This window comes from Thamnophis sirtalis, unplaced genomic scaffold (genome assembly GCF_051295495.1).
Source record: "Thamnophis sirtalis isolate CommonGarterSnake01/CBP01778 unplaced genomic scaffold, rThaSir2_p1.2 scaffold_13, whole genome shotgun sequence".
Taxonomy (NCBI): Eukaryota; Metazoa; Chordata; class Lepidosauria; order Squamata; family Natricidae; genus Thamnophis; species Thamnophis sirtalis.
Window position 1 is genome coordinate 44,856,357 of NW_028261393.1, and position 21,983 is coordinate 44,878,339.

The 21,983-nt window shown below is 41.8% G+C and overlaps 1 protein-coding gene across 1 annotated transcript in view; it reads left to right on the forward strand.

Annotated features, from left to right (window-relative positions):
* Positions 1 to 18,697, forward strand: part of LOC106548733 (connector enhancer of kinase suppressor of ras 2) — a 217,428-nt gene extending 198,731 nt beyond the window's left edge. Inside the window, exons 16-24 of the mRNA XM_087727105.1 lie at positions 747 to 795; positions 3,557 to 3,732; positions 5,089 to 5,162; positions 7,250 to 7,321; positions 8,603 to 8,673; positions 9,346 to 9,449; positions 10,536 to 11,046; positions 12,959 to 13,158; positions 15,258 to 18,697. Coding sequence (XP_087583231.1) covers positions 747 to 795; positions 3,557 to 3,732; positions 5,089 to 5,162; positions 7,250 to 7,321; positions 8,603 to 8,673; positions 9,346 to 9,449; positions 10,536 to 11,046; positions 12,959 to 13,158; positions 15,258 to 15,473 — 1,473 coding nt within the window. The 3' untranslated portion in view covers positions 15,474 to 18,697. The remainder of the gene's footprint in view (positions 1 to 746; positions 796 to 3,556; positions 3,733 to 5,088; positions 5,163 to 7,249; positions 7,322 to 8,602; positions 8,674 to 9,345; positions 9,450 to 10,535; positions 11,047 to 12,958; positions 13,159 to 15,257) is intronic.
* Positions 18,698 to 21,983: the final 3,286 nt, after the last annotated feature.

The following is a 21,983-nucleotide window of genomic DNA, read 5'->3' on the forward strand; positions in this document are numbered from 1 at the left end:
GCCGTAATAATATGTATTATTAAGTAGATTGCCCCCGTGTTATGTTTATCATTTATGATTCCCAAAAGAAATAGTTCTGGTTTGAATTATATTTCCTCTTTGGTTATCTCTATCAGTCACCTTTGAATTTTCTGCCAATATTCTTTTTTTTTTTTTGGCACGGCCACCACATATGGTAGTACGTGCCTGATTCATAATCACATTTCCAACAATTTGGCTTGGCTAATAAAGACTTGACATCTTTATTCCCCTCCATGTCCAGTTCTCTACTGCTCAAAAAAAGATTGCTGGAAAGAAACTATGTATTACAATGGGTGTGTGTGGGTGAGTGTTGGGGTGTGTGGGGTGTGTGGGATGTGGGGTGTATGTGTGTGTGTGTAAAGACTAAGCAAAACTATTTGCTAAATCACCATCAAAGCTGATGCCAGTCGGAGCACTGAACAACTCAAAGATGTAGTACAAGATAGGAAGATGTGGAGAGACTTGGCCCTAGAATTGCCAAGAACTGGACATGTCTGAATGGACAACATCATTGTCGTTGTCGTCGTCGTCATCATCATCATCATCATCATCATCATCATCTTGTTAAATAAAGGCAAATGTTTTAAGAAGCTTGGGGTTAATCACAAAGGAAAACGATACCAATGTGTTATTTACAGGGCAGGGCATTTTCTCCACGATGCTCTTGTTTAACTTTTTATGCAATGGTAACTAATCAGTGTTCTCCTTCTTGCCTTTCATTCCAGTCATTTCACTATGCTTCCTTGAGGGTAAAGAGCAAAAAATGGCCCAAAGGTAAGTGGTTGGAAAAATTAAAGAATTTAATAAGATGACATTAAAGCAGGGGTGGGTTCCTGCCAGTTCTAACCTCTTCTATAGAAGAGGTTCCCAAAATCTACAGTGCCGTTTAGAACCGGTTCCAGATCCCTCCTCCTGCCCGTCCTCACATCATCAAGATGAAGAGCGAGAGGAGGAATTCTGGGAGTTGAAGTCCACATTCTTAAAGCTGTCAAGTTTGAACACCCCTGGGGGGGGGTTCTAAAGCGTTAGGGGTGCAAGGGTCTTGCAACTTGCATGCTTAAGACTTGCGTGCTTCAAATGCCAGAGTTCCTGAGCCAACATTTTGGTTGCTAAGCAAGAGCATTGTTAAGTGAGTTTCGCCACATTTTACAAGTTGGCCACACCCACCCAGTCACATGGCTGGCAAGCCACTCCCACCTGGTCACATAGCCAGCAAACCACTCCCACAAAGCAGGCCACACTTACAGAAGAGGTTCTAAAAAAATTTGAAACCCACCACTGCATTAAAGTCACAGTTGGATAGAAGTAAAACATTGTATTCCATAGGTATAACACATAGTGCACCTAGAACACATGAAATTGTTGAGCTAGATCGAATCCAACAATGTGCACAATCACTCTTATCTCTGCTTTTCTCCAGTCTGCTATTCTCTTCACTTCTCTTCTCTTCCCTTTCCTTCCCTACCCTTCATCTCCTCTCCTCTCTTCCCTTTCCTTCCCTTCTCTTCCCCTCCTCTCCTCTCTTCTCTTCTCCTCTTCCCTTATTTTCCCTTCCCCTCTTCCCTTCTCTTCTCGTCTCCTCTCCTCTTCTCTTTCTGCCTTCCTTCCTTTCCTCCTCCTCCTCCTCCTTAAATCATTACAAATCTCAGTGTCCAGATTCATGCAGTGCACCAAACCCTAGTAACACACAGCATAATTTAGGATTATATGTCAGCTCATTTTCTTCACCATTCCCCCCCCTGCCCCCTCGATCTCCCTTTCTACCAAATTGGAGATTCTCCTGTACATTAATGATAGGCATTCTGGTAAAGAACTTGTACAGCTTCCTTGGTTTTCTACGGAAAGGAAAACTAAAGTTGGATGTCAACCAACACATTGATCATGTCAAACCTCCAGCCCGTCTCAAATTCTTCCCAATGCCTCCAGTGAGTTCAGGGTGTTAATTAGTATGTGGAACCGTTCAATTTCTAAATGCCAGTCAGAATGCGTCATCATGTAACAATTTCAACAAATTCATTTTGCAATCTGTTTGAAAAGCAAGAGATTGTTCAAGAGTAACCTCGTTTTTTTATTACACTCTTGTACACCGAGTTGTTCTACAATTCACAGTATTCGGAGTTCCAAAGAAATAAACTTTTTTACAGCTTAGCTGTGAAGATGGCACAGAAGAAAGAATCATAATTTAATGGGATCTAAACTCTCGACTATGCTTCACAGCTGTAGGACAAATATAATTAATATAACAATGTAAACCCAATTTTTCACACTGCGCAGTCTGATGTTTTAATTAAATTTGCCCTCGGCTTTATAGGAAAAGTGATATGAATATTACAAGAAATTCTGTTTCTGGTGATAAAAGAAAAAGTGACAGGAAAAAAGGAGAAGAGAATTTCTGAGTGATCCAGCTGTTTGAAAATAATGAAAATCAGAAGTCTTCTGGTTTCTTACTCTTTGACTTATGCCCACAATTGTGCCCAAAATATCTCTTCTTTTTTTTCATAAAGTTTTTTTTTCATTTTCATAACATATAATCGTATGTATACTATTACATAGCCAACATCGCATTGTATTATTAAATGTTTATATCAATTCAATTCATCTTACCATCAACTTCCCAAAAGAAAAGAAAAGAAAACCCAGTTATTGGCTCTTCTGCTCTCCATACACCATATTTGTGCGTTCACTTTCTTCTCCCTCTCTCATCCCCCTACCTCCTTTCTTCTCTTTGTCCTCCTTTTCTTCTCTACTTCCGCTTCCTCTCTCCTATTCCTCTCTTCCCTTTCCACTCCTCATTTCTCTCCTCCTCTTCCCCTCTCCTACCCTCTCTCCTTCCCTTACCTCTCTCCTTTTCTTCCCACTCTTCATCTCGTTTGCTTGGTGTATTTCAGCTTCTGAGCAAGCTCCATTTTATGCTGATGGTATTTATAGTTCCTTTTCAATATACATATTTAATTTTAAACATATAAAGTAAAAATAGAACCAAAAAGTATGCATATATAGTCATTGTACTTTTAAAATGTCTCTTCTTAAGTGAGACATTGGTTAAGGGAGTTTTGCTCCATTTTACAACCTTTCTCTCCCCCTGTTGTTAAGGGGATCACGGCAATTGTTAAGTTAGTGGCCCGGCTGTTAAGTGAATCCATTGACTTTGCCTGTCAGAGGGTCATAAAAGGGGATCACATGATCCCCAGGAAAATGCAACCATCATAAATATGAATTAGTGGCCAAAACATTTGAATTTTGATCATGGGACCACAGGGACAGTAGAATAGTTGTAGGTGTGAAAAATGGTCATCGGTCACTTTTTCCTTTGCCATTGTAACTTTGATAGGTCACTAAATGAACCGTTGCAAGTTGAAGATTAGCTGTGTTGTTGTTAGTTGTGAAGTCATGTCCAACCTATCAGGACCCCATGGACAATGTTCTCTCCAGGCCTTCCTGTCCTCTACCATCCTCTGGAGTCCATTTAAGCTCATGCCGACTGCTTCGGTGACTCCATCCAGCCATCACATTCTTCTACATTTTTTCTTTAAAGGTGGTTCTCTGAACAACAGTAGCCGACGGCGGATTTCCTGTAAAGATTTGGGCCATGGCGACTGTGAAGGTTGGTTGTGGAAGAAGAAGGATGCCAAAGGTTACTTCACCCAGAAATGGAAAAAATACTGGTTTGTCCTGAAGGATTCTTCCCTCTACTGGTACACTAACCAAAACGTGAGTACCAAGCGCAATTACAAGGAAGATGGGATCTGTAAACTGAATAAAAGAAACTGGTTTGTTTTAATGGAGGGGAGTAAGGAAGCTGAGAAGACAGGAGAAACTTCCAATAAATGAATGGCTTGGTCAACAGCGGCAGACAGGATTTTAAAGCAGACAAGTGATTGAGCTGATAAATGAGGTATGGATGTCTTGTCAGACTTCTGCACCTAGTAGAGAAATGGGCTAACTAGAGAATGGAGCTGCCTCTTTCTTCACCCAATAAGAAATGCAGTTTCAGTCCTTCTATTGGTGTGTGTGTGTGTGTGTACATGTGTGTGTGTATGTGTAGATAAGAGAGAGACAGATTGACAAACAGAGGAGAGACAGACACAGACAGATAGACAAGATGATTGATAGATGATAGATAGATGATGGATGGATGGATGGATAATGGATGGATAGATGAATGGATGGATGATGATGAAAGGATGAATGGATAATGGATGATGGAGGGATGGATAATGGAGGGATAGATGGATGGATGGACAGATGCACAGTTGATGAAAGGATGGATGATAGATGGAAGATTGATGCATGGATGGATGGATGGATGGATGGATGGACAGCTGCACACATGATGAAAAGATGGATGATAGATGGATGATTGATGCACGAATGGATGGATGGGTGGATGGATAGATGGATGGACAGATGATGAAAGGATGGATGATGGATGGATGGATGGAGAGAGTGAGAGGGGAGATCCAAGAAATCAGGAGCACTAAGCACAAGACAACCCACACGAATATTTCACAGTTCAAACTATTTCACAGTAAACTTCTTTTAAATTAAACTAGGCTTATTTTTTTAATTTTTTTAATTTTTATCTACGTCACATAGATTCACAAAACCAATCGGGAGTTGTTCTCAGTCAGAAAACAATTCAAAGGTTCCCATAAAGCTTTTTTCTGACTTCTGACTTCTAAAAGGCAAAGGCAGATTTCATCTTCACATCACAGCTGTCAATCAGTGAGCTTAAGGGCCTTTCATTCTGGTTCTGCTTGTGGCCTGGGCTTGCAGAAAGTAACATTAAACCGGCTTCAAAAGTCATTTTCCTCGCATGGAACTGAATCCCATTATGGTTCCATATTCCCGAGCATCATGTGGTTATTAATAGACTGAAACCTTAACCTTTTTTTTTCCTGAAAGTAGTTAGGATTTAAAAGGCCATCTTCAAACAGAATTGGTACCTGCCATAGCATGTTTGGTGATCTGGCAACCTAATTATCTGTAATGGAAGGGAGATATGGGATACTTCTCTGCCAACCTTGGTTCTGTCTCAGCGGCATTTTCTTCTTCCTCCAATCACAGGATGAAAAAGCAGAAGGGTTTATCAGTTTACCAGAGTTCAGAATAGACAGAGCAATTGAATGCAGAAGGAAACAGTAAGTATGAACCAGAATCACCTGCAAAGTAGAGATACGAATGGCTTACAGACCCAACAAATCTGTTTGTGCTTTATGAAAAATTGTGCAAAGCTTCCTTTAGGGGTGCAATTCCAGGATCACCAAATTTGAAGGAGCTTCAAATTTGAAGGCTCCTCTTCCACCTCCTCCTCTCCCATTCCCTTCACAGCTTAAGTGGAGTCCAGCATTTGAAGGGACAGCTTCAGTCCATATTCATGCAAGCACCCAAACTCCCATGACTGAGTCCTAGGAAAATCCTTGTTTTGCCTCACTTCATTTGACTGGCCTTGTCTGCCATCTAGCGGGCTCTGATTGCTGAAGTCCATTTAAGGCCTATATTTTTATCATGGTCTCTCCTGGTATTTCTCAACTCTGGCAGCTTTAATTGGCATGGACTTCAACTCCCAGAATTCCCCAGTTGGGATTCCGTTCAAAGCCACTGGAAATGTTGCGTTTCTCTGCAGAATTATTATATGCCGTGTCTGAATCTCACACCAGGAGCATAATTTGATGCTTACCTCCTATGATATCAGTGAGGAAGATGTGTCTGTAGACCATGTGAAATCTGTCCTCGCTGCCTTTGGAAATTTTGCTTATTTGGAAAGGTGCCTAAATCCGTGCCTTAATTGTCAATGTTTGAGTGTAGTCCAGACAATGAAACCAAAAGCGCAAATATTAACATTACCTTTATTGTAAAGATAAAAGGTAAAGTTTCCCCTTGCACATATGTGCTAATCATTCCCAGCTTTAGCGGGCGGTGCTCATCTCCGTTTCAAAGCCAAAGAGCCAGCGCTGTCTGAAGGCATCTCCGTGGTCATGTGTCTGGCATGACAAAATTCCGAAGGTGCACAGAATATTGTTACCTTCCCACCAAAGGTGGTTCCTATTTTTCTACTTGCATTTTTACATACTATCGAACTGCTAGTTTGGCAGAAGCTGGGACAAGTAACGGGAGCTCACTCCATTACGCGGTGCTAGGGATTCAAACCACCAAACTGCTGACCTTTCTGATCGGAAAGCTCAGCATCTTAGCCACCCTTGCGCCTTTATTGTAAGGTTATAGTAAAAAGAATCTTGCAAGTCTATAAGCAAGTTCTCCACCCACTCCTCGGTACTTAGGTTCCAGAGAAATAAGGAGGGTCAATTCTGAGATTCTCTGTCCATCCCCAATCCTGTTTTGGATTCAGATTTTTTTCTTCTCAGTCCCTTGTCCAGACTGCAGCTCTTCTTACTGTCTCCAAGGTTGTTATCACTTTGGAAAACTTTGGAAGAATGAAGAGCTTTACATTTTGAGCAGAAATTCTGTGTCAAAGAAGAGAAAATTGGGGTTATGCCAAGCTCTCCAAAATCTACGTAGGATAACTAATGATTCAGAAATCTGTGAATTGTGTTTCAAAAGTTCTGGATATACCTGGTCACTGCCAAATTCAAGCAGTAACTTGACTTCAGGAAGAGTCATTTTAGTCTAGTGGTTAAAGCATCAGGTTAGAAAGCAAAAGACTGTGAATTAAAATCCCACTTTAGGCATGAAAGCCTGCTGGATAACTTTGGCCCAATCACCAGGAGACTGGGAGTTCTAGTCCCACCTTAGACATGAAAGCCTACTGGGTGACCTTGGGCCAATCACCAGGAGACTATGAATTCTAGTCCTGCTTTAGCCAAGAAAGCTGACTGGATGACTCTGGGTCAATCACCAGGAGATGATGGATTCTAGTCCTGCCTTAGGCATGAAAGCCAGCTGGGCGATTTGGGGTCAGTCATTCCCTCTCAGCCCAACCCATCACAACCATGGCAAAAATGGGAGGAAGGCAATATTGTGTATGTTGACTGCCTTGAGTTATTTGTAAAAAAATAAAAATAAGAAAGGATGGATACAAATAAATAAATACCATATAAATAAAAGTCAGTAGAACTGGACAACTTGCTGTCATTTTAATAGATATCAAATTTTCTTTCTTTCTTTCTTTCTTTCTTTCTTTCTTTCTTTCTTCTTCTTCTTCTTCTTCTTCTTCTTCTTTTTCTTCTTCTTCTTCCTTTTCCTCTTCCTCTTCCTCCTCTCCTCCTAGTGCTTTCAAGGCTTGCCACCCCAAAATCAAGAGCTTCTACTTTGCAACAGATTGCCTGGAAGAAATGAACCGGTAAGTTGCTCGGAGATTCTGCATCGAGTGAGAATCACAGAATAAGAGAGTTGGAAAGAATCCTGGAGGTCTTCTAGTCTAACCCTTTTCTCAGGCTGGAAACACTATAAAGCATGTCAAACAAATAGTCATCCATGATTTACTCTGATTTCACTCTGATACGTGTTTGGGGATAGAGAGCAAGAGAACGGAAGGATGGTGTTCTTTTATCTTCTGATACTTATGTTGAACTTCCCAAAACTATGAACAGTTACAATATGACTATTTTGCTGCCCTTGTGTTGTGGCTTATCGGACTCCAGCCTCTCCGGCCACAGAATCGGAGGAGGTGGAGGCATGGGAGTTAAGGTCAGCATCAAGGCAACCTGAGAGCTAAGAGGGGGAAGAGGGAGTGGGGCTGTCAGAGAGAGAGATAAAGGCGGAGCCTGGGTCGTCTGTCAGCCTCAGATGGAGAGTCAACATCCCCCAGGTCTGGAGGTGTCTGATGAAAAAGAGGAGGAACAGCTGGGCCCAGTGCCTGACACGCAGAAGGCAGAGGAGAGGAGAGCAGTGGAAATCTATGGGCCGGTCCTTGGGAAGGAAGAGCCACCAGTGCAAGCAAAGCCATACCCTAGCTCTGGGGATAAAAGGCAGGATGGCAGAGATGAACAGATGGGGCAGACAACTATCCATCTTCCGGATAGAGGGACTTGTTAGCCTGAGAGAGAAACCTTTTTAGCGGGGCTCCTGGCGCTCCTAATAAAGGGGTCTTTTGAGTTCACATCAGAGGGTCTGTTGTGTTTGAGGAGCTGGGTCAGAACACCTTGACAGCAGGAATGGACTGAGGTTAAGAATAATACCCATCAGAAAGCAGCACCCAGGAATCTTTATTTTCTGGGTTGTATTTAAAGTTGTATCAAAGAGTTGTGAAATGGGAAACTTCATATTGTGCTTCAGGATTATCCATTTGCAGCCAGCCTTCCAAATGTTGCCGAATGCAATTTCCCAACTTCTAAGTCAGCCCTGTGAAAGATGAAAAAAGTAGGAGAGTCCTAGGAACATATAAAGTTGAATAGTTAGTTGAAATTGAATAAATAACACAGAAATTGAGTGAATGAATGAATGAATGAATGAATGAATGAATGAATGAATGAATGAATGAATGAATGGATGGATGAATGAATGAATGAAAATTTAAAATCATTATCATCACCAGCAACTTCAAATTTTCCACTCACTGCTTAATATAAGGAGGGTTTAAAGCCATCGGAACCCATTTCTCTTTTTAAAAATCTTTCAATAGATGGATGAACCGTCTAGGTTTGGCCGCCATTGGTTACACACCTGATGACAAGGATATTCGGGCAGATGAAGGTGAGGTTCTTTTCTTGATGACAGAATAGAATAGAATATTGGAATGAAGAATAGAACAGAATATTGGAATGAAGAATAGAATAGAATAGAATAGAATAGAATATTGGAATGAAGACTAGAACAGAATATTGGAATGAAGAATAGAATAGAATAGAATAGAATAGAATAGAATAGAATAGAATAGAATAGAATAGAATATTGGAATGAAGAATAGAACAGAATATTGGAATGAAGAATAGAATAGAACAGAACAGAACAGGAGTAGAACAGGACAGAACAGGAATAGAAGACAATAGAATAGAACAGAGCAGTGCAGAACAGAATAGAGGAGAGGAGAACCGAATAGAGAGAAGAGTAGAACAGAACTTTTATTTAGTCAAGTTGATTGGACCCACAAGGAATTTGTCTCTGGTGCTCTCCGTGTACGTTCAAAACAGCAGAGTAATAATAATCGTAATAATGATACCAATAAGAGAAGGTAGGAGAAAAGATGAGAAAGGATAATAGTAATACAGTCATACTACATGGGTGAAAATACTTAGATTTAAGACAAAGCTCTGGGAATTAGTTGTTCAAAAGAGGCAGTTGAAAATATCTGACTTTTCTGCAGCCTTTGGGAAACCTTGCCTAGCAAAGCAGACACTTCTGAACAAAATGAAAACCTTTTCTTAGCAGATTATTGGAGTGAAAGTGACCAGGAAGACGTTGACAACTCCTTAATGTTGAAGCAAGAAGGACCCGTTGTGCTTTGTGACTCCTACCACCGGACCCCCTCGGTGAGTCCAGAAAGTTGTGAAATGAAAACTTTTTGAATTTCACTCTGCGTTTTCTTTTCTTTTCTTTTTTTCTCTCCCTTTCTCAATGTCCCAAAGGTGCTTTTTCCAAAAGGCAACTGGACTTCCTTGACATTTTTGTTTGAAAACCTTTCGCTTCTCACCCAAGAAGTTTTTTTCCATTCTAGCTCTGTTAGAACTGAAGAAGCTTCTTGGATGAGAAGCAAAATGTTAAGTAAGTAAGTAAGTAAGTAAGTAAGTAAGTAAGTAAGTAAGGAAGGAAGGAAGGAAGGAAGGAAGGAAGGAAGGAAGGAAGGAAGGAGAAAGGAAGAGGGAAGGGAGGGAGGAAGGGAGGGAAAGAAAGAAAAGGATGGAGGGAAGGGAGGAAGGAAGGGAGGAAGAGGAAAGAAAGAAAAAAGAAAGAAAGAAGAAAGGAAGGGAGGGAAGGAGGGGGAAAGAAAGAAAGTGAGAGGGAGGATGTAAGGGAGGGAGGGAGGGAGGGAGGGAGGGAAGGAAGGAAGGAAGGAAGGAAGGAAGGAAGGAAGGAAGGAAGGAAGGAGAGAGAGATCAGTTTTGGGACAACCATGACCTGGATGATGGAGAATCTCCATGGAAACTCTTTCTGGATGTGTGTTGGGAACCTGAAACCGACATTCAACTGGATGTAACAGAGATAATAGATTTCAGTAACAGAGATTACCAACACAAAAGCAACTCTACAAGAAGCAGTAGCAATAGCAATGGCACTCGGACGTATATACCGCTTCACAGTGCTTTACAGCCCTCTCTAAGCGGTTTCCAGAGTCAGCATCTTGCCCTCAACAATCTGGGTCCTCATTTGACCCACCTCAGAAGGATGGGAGGCTGCGTCGACCTTGAGCCGGGTGGGATTCGAACTGCCAAATTGCAGGGACCCGGCAGTCAGCAGAAGCAGCCTGCAGTACTGCACTCTAACCACTGTGCCACCACCGTGGCTCAGTAACAGCCTATTGAGGGAAAGAAAAGGATTTGCCTCTGAAAAGTCTATCTTGTATGGTTCCAATGTCTTTCCATAACTATACCTTACAGTGGTGTTTTATTCGTTTGCAGATGAATTCTTCGAGTCCATTCCCTGAGCCAAAACATGGCCGTCACTTCTCCAGTGAATCAACCTATTCCCATTCTTCTGCAGAGGAATCCCGACAGGATCCAGCAGGGAACACACACTCTGCAGGAGGTTCTAGACCTCCCTACAGAGAACGACGCTCATGGCAGGATCTTATAGAGACGCCGTTGACCAGTTCGGGACTCCATTTCCTGCAGACTGTTCCTACTGACTCAGACTATGTGAACGAGAGGTTCGGGGTGTCCCCGGAGAGGCGGCGACAAGCCACCTTACCCGTCCAGAGGCGCCATAATCATGATCAGGATGGTCCTTTCCCGTTGGTCGGGTGCTACAAAGGTCAGAGTTCGCACTCCAGGCCCCAGAAGCAAAGGAGTCAAAGCCTTCCTCGGAATCGCGACGTCCGGATCAAAGGGCGGGTAAAAACAAGCGGGATCTCTGAAGAGCGGTCGGAAGAGGAGCTGGCCGTTAAAAAGCCGAGTAATTCGGGGGGAGATGGTAAGAGGTTAAAATAGCTGGGACTTCGGATAGTGTGAGGGATGGAAGCGATGAAGCTGAGCGATCGGGCTTCTGCTCCTTGGGCATGTCAAAACATGAACATCTCCATTACAGGCAGAAGAACTACAAAAGGTTTCTGTGTGAGATCTTGAATAGTTAAGTCGGAGAAGATCAGTGGTGGGTTTCAAAAATTGTTGGAACCTACTCTGTGGGTGTGGCCTCCTTTGTGGGAGTGGCTTGCCACCCATGTGACCAGATATGAAATTATGAATTAATACTTAGGTTGGTCCAAGTAGCTGTTCAGAAACTCTGGCATTGAAGCATGCAAGTCTTAAAAGCTGTCAAGTTACAAGATCCTTGCCAGTGGTGGGTTTCAAAAATTTTTAGAACCTCTTCTGTAGGTGTGGCCTGCTTTCCGGGTCCACTGGTGGAACCTCTTCTAACCGGTTCGGTAGATTTGACGAACCGGTTCTACCGAATAGGTGCGAACTGGTAGGAACCCACCTCTGGAGAAGACGTTTCTGGATCAGATGAACTCACTAGCCAGCATGACACAATTTCTAGCATTTGTAAAAGTAGGGTCATCTTCAGTGATTGAGGCAATGAAACATCTGGTAGAACAGACAGAACTTAGGCTGGAAGTTCTGGAATGGACCTCAAAGGTCTTCTAGTTCAACCCCCTTGACCAAGTAAGAAGACTTATACTATCCCGGTCAAATAATTGTCTAGTCTATTTTTTAAAACTTCCAAAGATGGAGTGCCTACAACTCCTGGAGGAAAGCTGCAGGTAGAACTCAATTTACAATAGCTCATTTAGAGACCGTTCAAAGTAATAACGGCACTGAAAAAAGTGACTTAGGATGGTTTTTCACACTTATGACCATATCAGCATCCCACCCAGCTTTGGACAAGCAATGTCAATGGGGGACATTACTTAACAATTGCATGATTCCCTTAACAACTTGGACAGAAAAAGGTCATACATTTGGCCACAACTCGCTTAATAACCACTTTGCTTAGCAATGGAAATTCTGATCCCAGTTGTGGTCATAATTTGAGGACTGGTTGTTAGATATTAGGACCTTAAGTCTAGATGGTATATTCTGTGGTTTGGTTTGGCTTAGTTCATACCCAGAATTCACATAGGTTAGAAAATGTCTCTTTCGTAGGTTTTATTTTTACATTTCATTGGGATTAAAACAGAGATAGCAACAGTGTCAGAGTTTTGCAGCACATCCGACCAGCGCACAAGTAAATGAACTTCAGCAGGATTCAATTATATATTAGAAACTTATTTATATACAATACCAAACAGCAGAAGTCAGCATACAAAATCAGGAATACAAAGCAATATTCATAAAAGCAAGTCATTACAGAGCAGAGAGATACAGAGGCCATATATTGTACAGATGTTGCAAAGTTACAGCGGCTAAACCAACTCTTATATACAGTTCAGTAAGTCTAAGCCATGCCCAGGCTCCAAAATTGTCTCTTATGGCCCCATACAAACAAATATTATGTTTCAGTTTCCAAACAGTTCCCATTGATCTGTTGCCTGTCTATAAACATTCATACTCTGACAAATAGCCATAGCACTTAGACTTATATACCGCTTCACAATGCTTTACAGCCTTCTCTAAGCGGTGTACAAAGTTGGCATATTGCACCCAACAATCTGGGTCCTCATTTTACCGACTTCAGAAGGATAAAAAGGCTGAATCAAACTTGAGCTGGTGAGAATCAAACTCCTGGCAGTGGGCAGAGTTAGTCTGCACTAACCACTAACCACTGCACCACATGGCTCTTATTTACACAATAGTCATCTGCACAATAAGGATTATGTCTTTAACTTTGCCTGTTTTCCTTCATTAGAAATATATCTAGCTTCTAAAGCAGGCTTGCTTCTCTTTAGAAAAAGTAGAAGAACGAAGGAAGAGCACAGATGGTCTTCATGAACTCTACAAGACTTTGGAACAAGCCAGCTTGTCAGCCTTTGGAGAGCAACGTCCTTCCACCAAGCAGGAATTCCGGAGGTCCTTCGTCAAGAGATGCAATGACCCTATCGTCAATGAAAAGTTGCATCGCATCCGAGTACTCAAAAGTACTTTAAAAGTAAGAACACCTTACCCCTGTAGTAGATTCAGTGAAAGGGGCTGTGTAGCTTGTTATAGTAACAACAAAGAGTTTTTCTACTCCTGAATCAAAGGTGGGTTCCTACTGGTTCAGACCGGTTTGGCCAAACCGGTAGTAACTTGGCAGCCTGGGTCACTGGCACCGGCAGTGACCCAGGCCTGCCATGACCCTGAACCAGTTCTCCTAGGGCACTGCCATCTTGATTTTCAGTTCTGTGCATGCGCAAAACACCTTTCATTGCAGAAATCTATTTATTTATTTCGTTTTTTAACGTTTTGCGCATGAGCAGACCTTTTTATGTGCCAATGCACAGAAGTGTGGAGCATGTGTTTAGTGTCTGCAAGAGTGAAGTGAGCGTGCGCGCACAAAATTTTTTGCACGCCGAACCGGCAGTAATGCCGGCACCAACCCACCCCTGCCCTGAATCAGAGGAATGTAGAAAGACCAATTCTCCATCTAGTAGCCTTCTCTAGGTCCAAGCAAGGAGAAAGCCAATTTGACACATGAAAAGACCCTGCTGCTGTCATTCAGATAGTGAAAGAGCATTTCTATCATCACATGGAAAGATCTTCCTCTTATGGCCTGGGTGAAACATCATGACACCAAGACAGAAAAGGGCAAGACTTGAACGTAATGTTGGGCATGGAGGATCAGGATCACACATAAGTTCCGGTTCAGAAGATTTATTGCTGAAACCTATACACAAGAATCTGGGCAACTAACGTACAAAACTAAATTGGGGCCTGATAAAGAGGGGATTCAAGAGGGGTTGGACTTATAACATTAATGGGAATGTAATGACTCTAGGCTAATGATTCACTTGACTCCACCTTCCCGCTCTGCCTCCTCTTTTCCTTCCCGTAATGACATGAAGCTGCTGCTTTCATCATTCTGCTTTGCTTCTCCCACCCATTTCGGCCCAGACACTGTGGATTTCACCCCCAATGGATCTAAATGTGTGATTCAACTCCTTCTTTTACTCCTTGCTCTGTCCATGTAATCTCATTCCTCTACTCCAGTGTTTCTCAACTTTGGTAACTTGAAGATGTCCGGAATTCAACTCCCAGAATTCCCCAGCCAGCGAATGCTGGCTGGGGAATTCTGGGAGTTGAAGTCCAGACATCTTCAAGTTGCCAAGGTTGAGAAACACTGCTCTACTCTTTTTTCCCCACCCATTACCTTTTCCTTATGTTTTATTCCAAAGCTGAAGGGAGGGATTTTCCTCTCCCTGACATCAGTCAGGTTAACCGTCAGAGATCGCGTCAAGCCGAAACTAAAGTTCAAAATTAAACGAATAATAATGAACCACAAATCATGCACATGTCAAAACAGACTCAAACACGCCCACCGTGATGCAGGAAGCCAACTAGGCCACGCCCACCATGGCCACGCCCACCCAGCAACGGGGCAACGAGCCCGTTGCTGCAATTTTTGAAGCCCACCCTGGACACAGTATTCTGCTGTGGAGTAGACCACCCCTACGGCTGAAGCTACTCATTTACCGTATTTTTTGGAGTATAAGACGTATAAAATGCACCAAGGTTTTGAAGAGGCAATTTTTTAAAAAAAGTTGTTGCACTGTGCAAACCTTCCAAAAACTGCCCATTTTTTTTATAAGGCATGAATAGCCTTTAGGAGGCTTGTAGAGTGCTCTGGGGGGTGGGGTGGGGACAAATATGAGCAAAAAACAGCCCATTGTTTTGCAAAAATGGGTCCATTTTATGTAAAAAAGGGGCATGGATAGCCTTTAGGAGCTCCTGGGGGCTGGGGGGGCAAAATTGAGCAAAAAAACGCCCCATTTTTTGCTCATTTCTGCCCTCCCCAACCTCCAGGAGGTCGCTGAAAGCCTCCATAAGGCTATGCATAGCCATTTTGGTGAACGGGGCAGGGTTTCGGGAGGCCAAAAATGCTGTATTCAGGGTATAAGACGCACCCAAATTTTTGGCCTCTTTTTTGAGGGAAAAAGGTGCGTCTTATACTCCGAAAAATACAGTAGTTCCACATCATTTCTGGAGTACGTTGTTCCTCGGATTGATTGTTTTTTTTCCATCTGAAATGTTTCTCTTTTTTCTGCTCAGGCCAAGGAAGGAGATCTGGCCATGATCAACAGCTTGCTCCACGAACCTAAGTTGACGTCCAAAAAATTCAAAGAATGGAAAATAAAGAACTATGAGTTTTTTCTGGACATTTGTGAGTACAGCGGTGCTTTGAAAGCCCAGAACGGAGCTTCTGAACTCACCATTACAGCCTCTCTGCTCTCACACACACATTCCTTCATCGAAACCCACGTCTGACCCCCGCGAGGGATTGTCGGAAGAAGGGCGGAGAGCCACGTGGGGGGGAGGGGGGGAGGGACGATCCCTTGTGACAGAACACTGTAACCCGTATCAATAATGTATCCAGCTCTATTGTAAATAGATTGGATAAGAATTTAGTACCATCGGATGCCTACTGCATTGCATGACGAGACAGATTTCTTTCTTTATTTTTACTCCCCTTTTTCTGGAATTATTTTGGGTTGTTTTTTCCCAATTCTGCTTTAGTGAAGAAGCAGCGTAGAAGGACGAACGGGCATAAAATGACACAAAACTGCAGTATATTTATAAAACGCCAGTATACTTACCCATATTTTTTAAAAGAAGTTTAGTCAACAGGATTCCTCTTTCTTTTATATAGGTAGATACTCTGCGCTTGCTCGTATCTAGGTATATAAAACGGAACGTGAAAGCTGAGGTTTTATTTTTTTAAAAATATTTCCAGAGACGTCCATCCTCATAAATTTCCCTCCCCTCCTTTTTTTTCCCCTTAAGAGTGGAAATTTTAAATATGAAAAAGAGGAAAAAAAAAGAAGAATAAATAAAAAAGAAAAGCTCCATCGCTCTTAGGAAAAGAGGGTTTAACCGTTCAGCATTTCCAAGAACCGACCTGGGTTGTGAGATTAAAAAGAGAGCTTGGCGAGGTCTAGAAATGGAAAAGTTAAATTCCCCTCTCCCCCTCACCTTTTTTGGCGTGCCTTAAAGTATGCAGCATTTTATCCCAGGAAAACCACTTGCTTTCGGTTTGGCCTGTCCAGGCTCAACCGGTACATGCTGTTGAAATGCTGTGCTATTCTTACAAAACTGTGCCTGCTTTTCGGAAGATTGACCCAAGATGCGCATGAGGGTGTGTGCGCACTGACACACAACCTGTACGTTCATGTGACAGAGAAGAAATTAAGGTACGAAAAACTGTTTGTGGGAGCAGGATTGTGCAAAAGGCAGCTTCTGCTCGCCCTTCTGGCCCGTCACGAGTCGGGAGCCGAGAACATAATCCATAATTTCTGGAAATTGGTAGCTATTCCGGGTGTCAGCAAATGTCCACTGTGAATTTAAAGGCCAGAAACCTACCAACGGCAAAATTCTGATCTTTGCAGACTCAAGACAGAATAACAAAATAAAAAAACAGCCAAACTGAACACCAATGGCTGTCTATATTTACACTGTGCTATTGAATAAAGATCCTCAGATTTATGATTTGAGAACCTTTGCAATAAAAGAAACCTACATCCTGTCGAGGCATTATCACTGAACAGGGAATTCAAGGCCAGTAAGAGACATGGGTTCTCCTAATCACCCCTGATCCTTCTGAACCTATCCCGTTGAGTAGGAACTCATCCTCCATCCTCATGTTCATTCAAAAACTTAGTGGAAGTCTCTAGCTCTTCAGGAACACTAGTAGTAGTAGAAGTAATAAGCGAATCTCTGTCCTGCAGATGTTGCTGGATTGCAATTCACATTTGTTCTTCAAAACTGGAGCTCACCTAGGTTCCATCCTAAAGGTTTCTACTCAACGTTCAAGGAAGTAGGAGTAGAAGACTCTTGCATAACCTCACTGCCCAACATGGAGAAGGGGTGAGCATTCAAAGCAGAGCTTGACAGTAAGCAAAAGGATATCAGGTGCAATGTTACCATTTTTTAAATGTCTGCATTAAATATTCTGGACTATAGAGCGCCATTTCCCAACCTCGGTGGCTTTAAGAGGTATGGACTTCAGCTTCCAAAGTTACTCAGCTCCAGTCATCTTACAGCCACCACGGTTGAGAAACATCGCCATAGAGGTCGCATAGCCACAGAGAGAAACAGATTGGCGTCTCTAGAATTAACCTACATATGAAGCCTACTAGAATGAGAATATATCTGCTGAATATAACTCCACGTTGGCGACAGGGTGGGCATCTGGCCAGTAAACACTCAGGCTCCATTTAGTTGCCCAGACTCCACCCTGCAAGGGATTATGGGGTTGTTAAAAGAGGATGATGAAACTTACTAGAGTTTTTTCAGAAAACTAGAATGCAGGTAATCCTCACCTTACAACTATCCTTTTAACAATTGTACAAAGTTGTGATGGAAGTGAAAAAAAGTGACTTATGACCAGTCCTTGCACTGATGTCTGTTGCAGTGTGCCCATGGTCATGCGATCAAAATTTGGGCACAAGACAACCAGTAAGATGGTCACTTATGACATTCCCAGGAGTCTCCCAACAAGTAAAGCCAATGGGAGAAGATGTTGCATAACAACTGAATCACTTAGCAAGGGATGTTCCAGTCCCAATTGTGGTCAAAAATCAATGACTACCTGTTTTAGAGTATTGGAATGCTGCCATAGGCTCATCGGAGCATTATGGGAAACTCCCGAAAGTCTATCTAATTAAGTCTTGTTAGAAGGGCAACTTCCAATCACAAGCAGAAGTTGAACAAGGAAATTGGTACTTGAGACAGAAGATCTCAACTCCTACTCCAGATCAATAAAATTAATCTAGTAATTGGCTGTTTATTGTCCCTTTTTCATTCCCTTTCCTTTTTCCCAGATGTGCTTCTTAAAACGGAGCCCATTCAGCTTGGCTTATTATAAGCCAAGCCTAGCCTATGGATTTTAGACAACATAGAAGGATGAATTAAGAAGAGAAATATTCGTTTAAGACGTTCCTTGGTGTATATTGGTTTACACTCGGTTCCTTGAGAGCCCATTAGCTGTATGCTTCAAGGATGTGCCTTCTACTTATTTAGGAGTAACTTACATCAAATTCTAACCAGAAGAGCATTTGGAAGTGCAATGCTATGTTGTGAATTTATTTGCTTTAAACCTTTTGCACCCTTCTGCAAAGCAACTAAACTGAGTTTTGATTGCATCATCCCATCCATCATATTGCCTTTTTTGATCATACATTGAGACATTCCTGGCACATGAAAAAACCTAATACCTTGACTACAGAGTTGAAAGTCCAAATGTTGAAAGCATTTCTAGGACCAAACAGAACTCTGTTGGCTACCATCTGACCACCACTAGCCATTGGTCAACATGTTTAACTAAGTTAAGTTTAAAGTCTTGGCAGGCATGTTTGCACTGAAAGATAAGCCTAGTTGGTTTTAAACTTGGTTTGTTTTTTGGGTTGGAATTTTGATGTCTGTTGAAAACCCAGGTTAGTTTTTCATTTCATAGATCAAAGACATTGCATCCAGTTTTGGTCATCACACTATAAAAAAAATGTTGAGACTCTAGAAAGAGTGCAGAGAAGAGCAACAAAGACGATTAGAGGACTGAAGGCTAAAACATATGGTGAACAATTGCAGGAACTGGGCATGGATAGTCTAGTGAAGAGAAGGACCAGGGGAGACATGATAGCAGTTTTCCAATATCTCAGAGGCTGCCCCAAAGAAGTGGGAGTCAAGGTATTCTCCAAAGCAAAGGCAGGACAAGAAACAATGGATGGAAACTAATCAAAGAGAAAACCAAAGTAGAACTAAGAAGAAATTTTCTGACAGAACAATTAATCAGTGGAACAGCTTGCCTTCAGAAGTTGTAGGTGCTCCATCACTGGAGGTTTTTAAGAGATTGGACATGTCTAGGATGGTATAATGTTTCCTGCCTAAGCAGGGGTTGGACTAGAAGTCCTCCCAGGTCCCTTCCAACTCTGTTATTCTGTTAAGGACAAACTCACATGGGTTAATTTATTAACCAGGTTAAGCATAGCATGTGAACATAACCACTGGGTAGTGGTACTAATGCCTCCAGAGGGGGAAAAATAGCAGCTGCAACCATGGTGTGGTAAGGCCAGATACCAGCTCCACAGATCAAGACTTCTAGGATTTGAAGAGAAAAACACTGAAGTATGTGAAATTTTAAAAATCAGCATATTTATAATGCCAGAGTGAAGCCAGGGCCTGATTTGATCAAACAATCTTTGTTCGCTAAAGCATTGTTTACTTATTTGTAAACAAGCATTGTGCCCTTGTCCTTTCCTTCCCTGGGCACTTCAATCATGGTTTATTAAGCCAGAATAAACTGGTTTGCCTTGAACAACTAGCTTTATTCAGTTGGATGTATATCTCATGAGATTACGGCAACTACTTTGACGCAGGCAAATAAAAGCTTCTGTCGCAATCTATGTCTGTCAAACAGAATGCGATGGCAGTTTGATATTCTAGTAATCTGTAATTCTAAGACTAAGGTAAAAGTGTAGAAGGAAAGATGGTGTGATAAACCACAGAGTAGAGACAGGGGGACAAAGATGGGGTTTATATGCCCCAATCTCAGTTTTAATATGTCTGAATCAGACCTTTGACTCTTGTTTATTTAACAATTACTTTCCCAAGTAACTTTTTTTTTCTTTTGTAAACTACTTTCTGCTCTTAGAAAAAGAAAGCATCTGCATTTTTCAAGGCAAGTTTAAAAGGAGTATTTGATACACTGGTGATAATAGATTCTGGTGCTTCCAAAGAAGACACTGAAGTGACTTCACATCCCAAACCATGTGCTTCCCAAAACATGTTGCCAAAGGTTTATAAATCCACTGTTTTGTTTTTGTTAGTCTCTCACATGTCGGTCACTGTATAAATCTATGCAGATCAGCCTTTTCTATAGAGTAGCTGTCCAAATTTGGCAACTCCTGATCTTGGCAGCTAGATTGATTCCGCTTCTCTGTGTCCTCACTAACTTGTTTCTTTGCGTTAAGAGCCTATATTTCATAAGTTCACAATCTCTCTCTCTCTCTCTCTCTCTCTCTCTCTCTCTCTCTCTCTCTCTCTCTCTCTCTCTCTCATTGAAAATGGCAATTTTATTGTTTATATGGTAGCAATGTTTCTCGATCTTGGCAGCTTTAAGATGTCTGGACTTCAACTCCCAGAATTCCCCAGATAGCATGCGCAACACTGGACCATAAGCTCCCTGGACATGCATATCAATCTAAATTTATGTCTCTTAAGATAAATGAACAGTATTCCTTCATCTCTCTGTCTCTCTCTGTCTCTCTCTCTCTCTCTGTCTCTCTCTGTCTCTCTCTCTCTCTCTCTCTCTCTCTCTCTCTCTCTCTCTCTCTTCCTCCTCTCGTCTCCTTTCTAAAAGATGTATTCCTACACAGGAATGAAACCTTGCAGTTTTGTCAAAAATATTGCTGTTCTATTAAGAAACACCATACAACAGATCGAGCCTAAGGTTGTTGCATTTGGTTTCCACTGAAATCAGTGTTTTCAATAGCAGAGAAAATCTGTGGTTCAGGGTTAAATTGTGGACTACTTCGTGGTTTCTGAGCTTATTTGCTTGCAGACATTTCATTACCCAGCTAGGTGACATCATCAGTGTGAGTGTGTGGATTTTGCAGCCAGGTTTTATTTAGCAATAGCAATAGCAGTTAGACTTATATACCACTTCGTAGGGCTTTCAGCTCTCTCTAAGCGGTTTACAGAGTCAGCATATTGCCCCCAACAACAATCTGGGTCCTCATTTTAGCCACCTCGGAAGGATGGAAGGCTGAGTCAACCCTGAGCCGGTGAGATTTGAACAGCCGAACTGCAGAACTTCAATCAGCTGAAGTAGCCTGCAGTGCTGCATTTAACCACTGTGCCACCTCGGCTCTGTTTGAGGGATTTGAGGGATTGAGAGGTCCTCCTTGGTGGTTACTTAATTAGACTAGTGCTTTTTGCCTGTTCATTTGTCTGGTGGTGATCCCTGCTTATCTGAGTATAGGCTGCTGGAGGGGGTATTATATTTTGGTCACCTTCTTAAATTTTTTATTATCTCCTTTGAGCGGTGTGTGATTATAGTTTGTATGTCTATGGATGGTTGGTTTAAGTCCCAGGGATTTCAGTGGAAATCAAATGTGTGATTAAGATGAGCTACAGTCTGGTGCTATTTCATCTATACTGAGTAGCATCTTCTGGGCAAACATTTTAATCAAGAGCCACATTTTGCTGATGATATGAATGTATCTGAAACAAATTAGACTGTAAAGATAGAGGCCACAGGGATGAAGTTTCTGGATTTCTTTTTGTTGCCTCACACATCTTGTTTTCTTCTTGTTTGTTACTTAATTTTAATAATAAGTTTCATTAAGGAAAAAATAAGGTAAAAATACAAAATAAAACAAAAGTTAGAGAACTAAGAGAGGAAAGAAGAAGAACAAAATAGTGACTTCCAACTTTTTTCGGAATAGTAAGATATAAAAAAAAATGCAACCTCAACCCTTTCTTTTCCAGTTCACAACATTTAAGTCATTTCTATAACAACCCATTCATTCTAATCATCAAAACCTAAAAGCAAAGGTTTTTTTTTTTCATTTTTAAGCAAAAAGTCCAGAAGTGGTTTCCAAGTAGAAAAAAACAAACCTAGAAAATCCCTTCCAACTCTGTTAATCTGTTAAATTCTTCTCTTTGATTAAAATGGTCCATTTTGCCATCTCCATTCATTCCATCACCTTCACCTTCCATTCTTCCATTGTGGAAATTGGTGTGTTTTCCCATCTTTGTGCATATAAGATGCTCGTTGCTGTT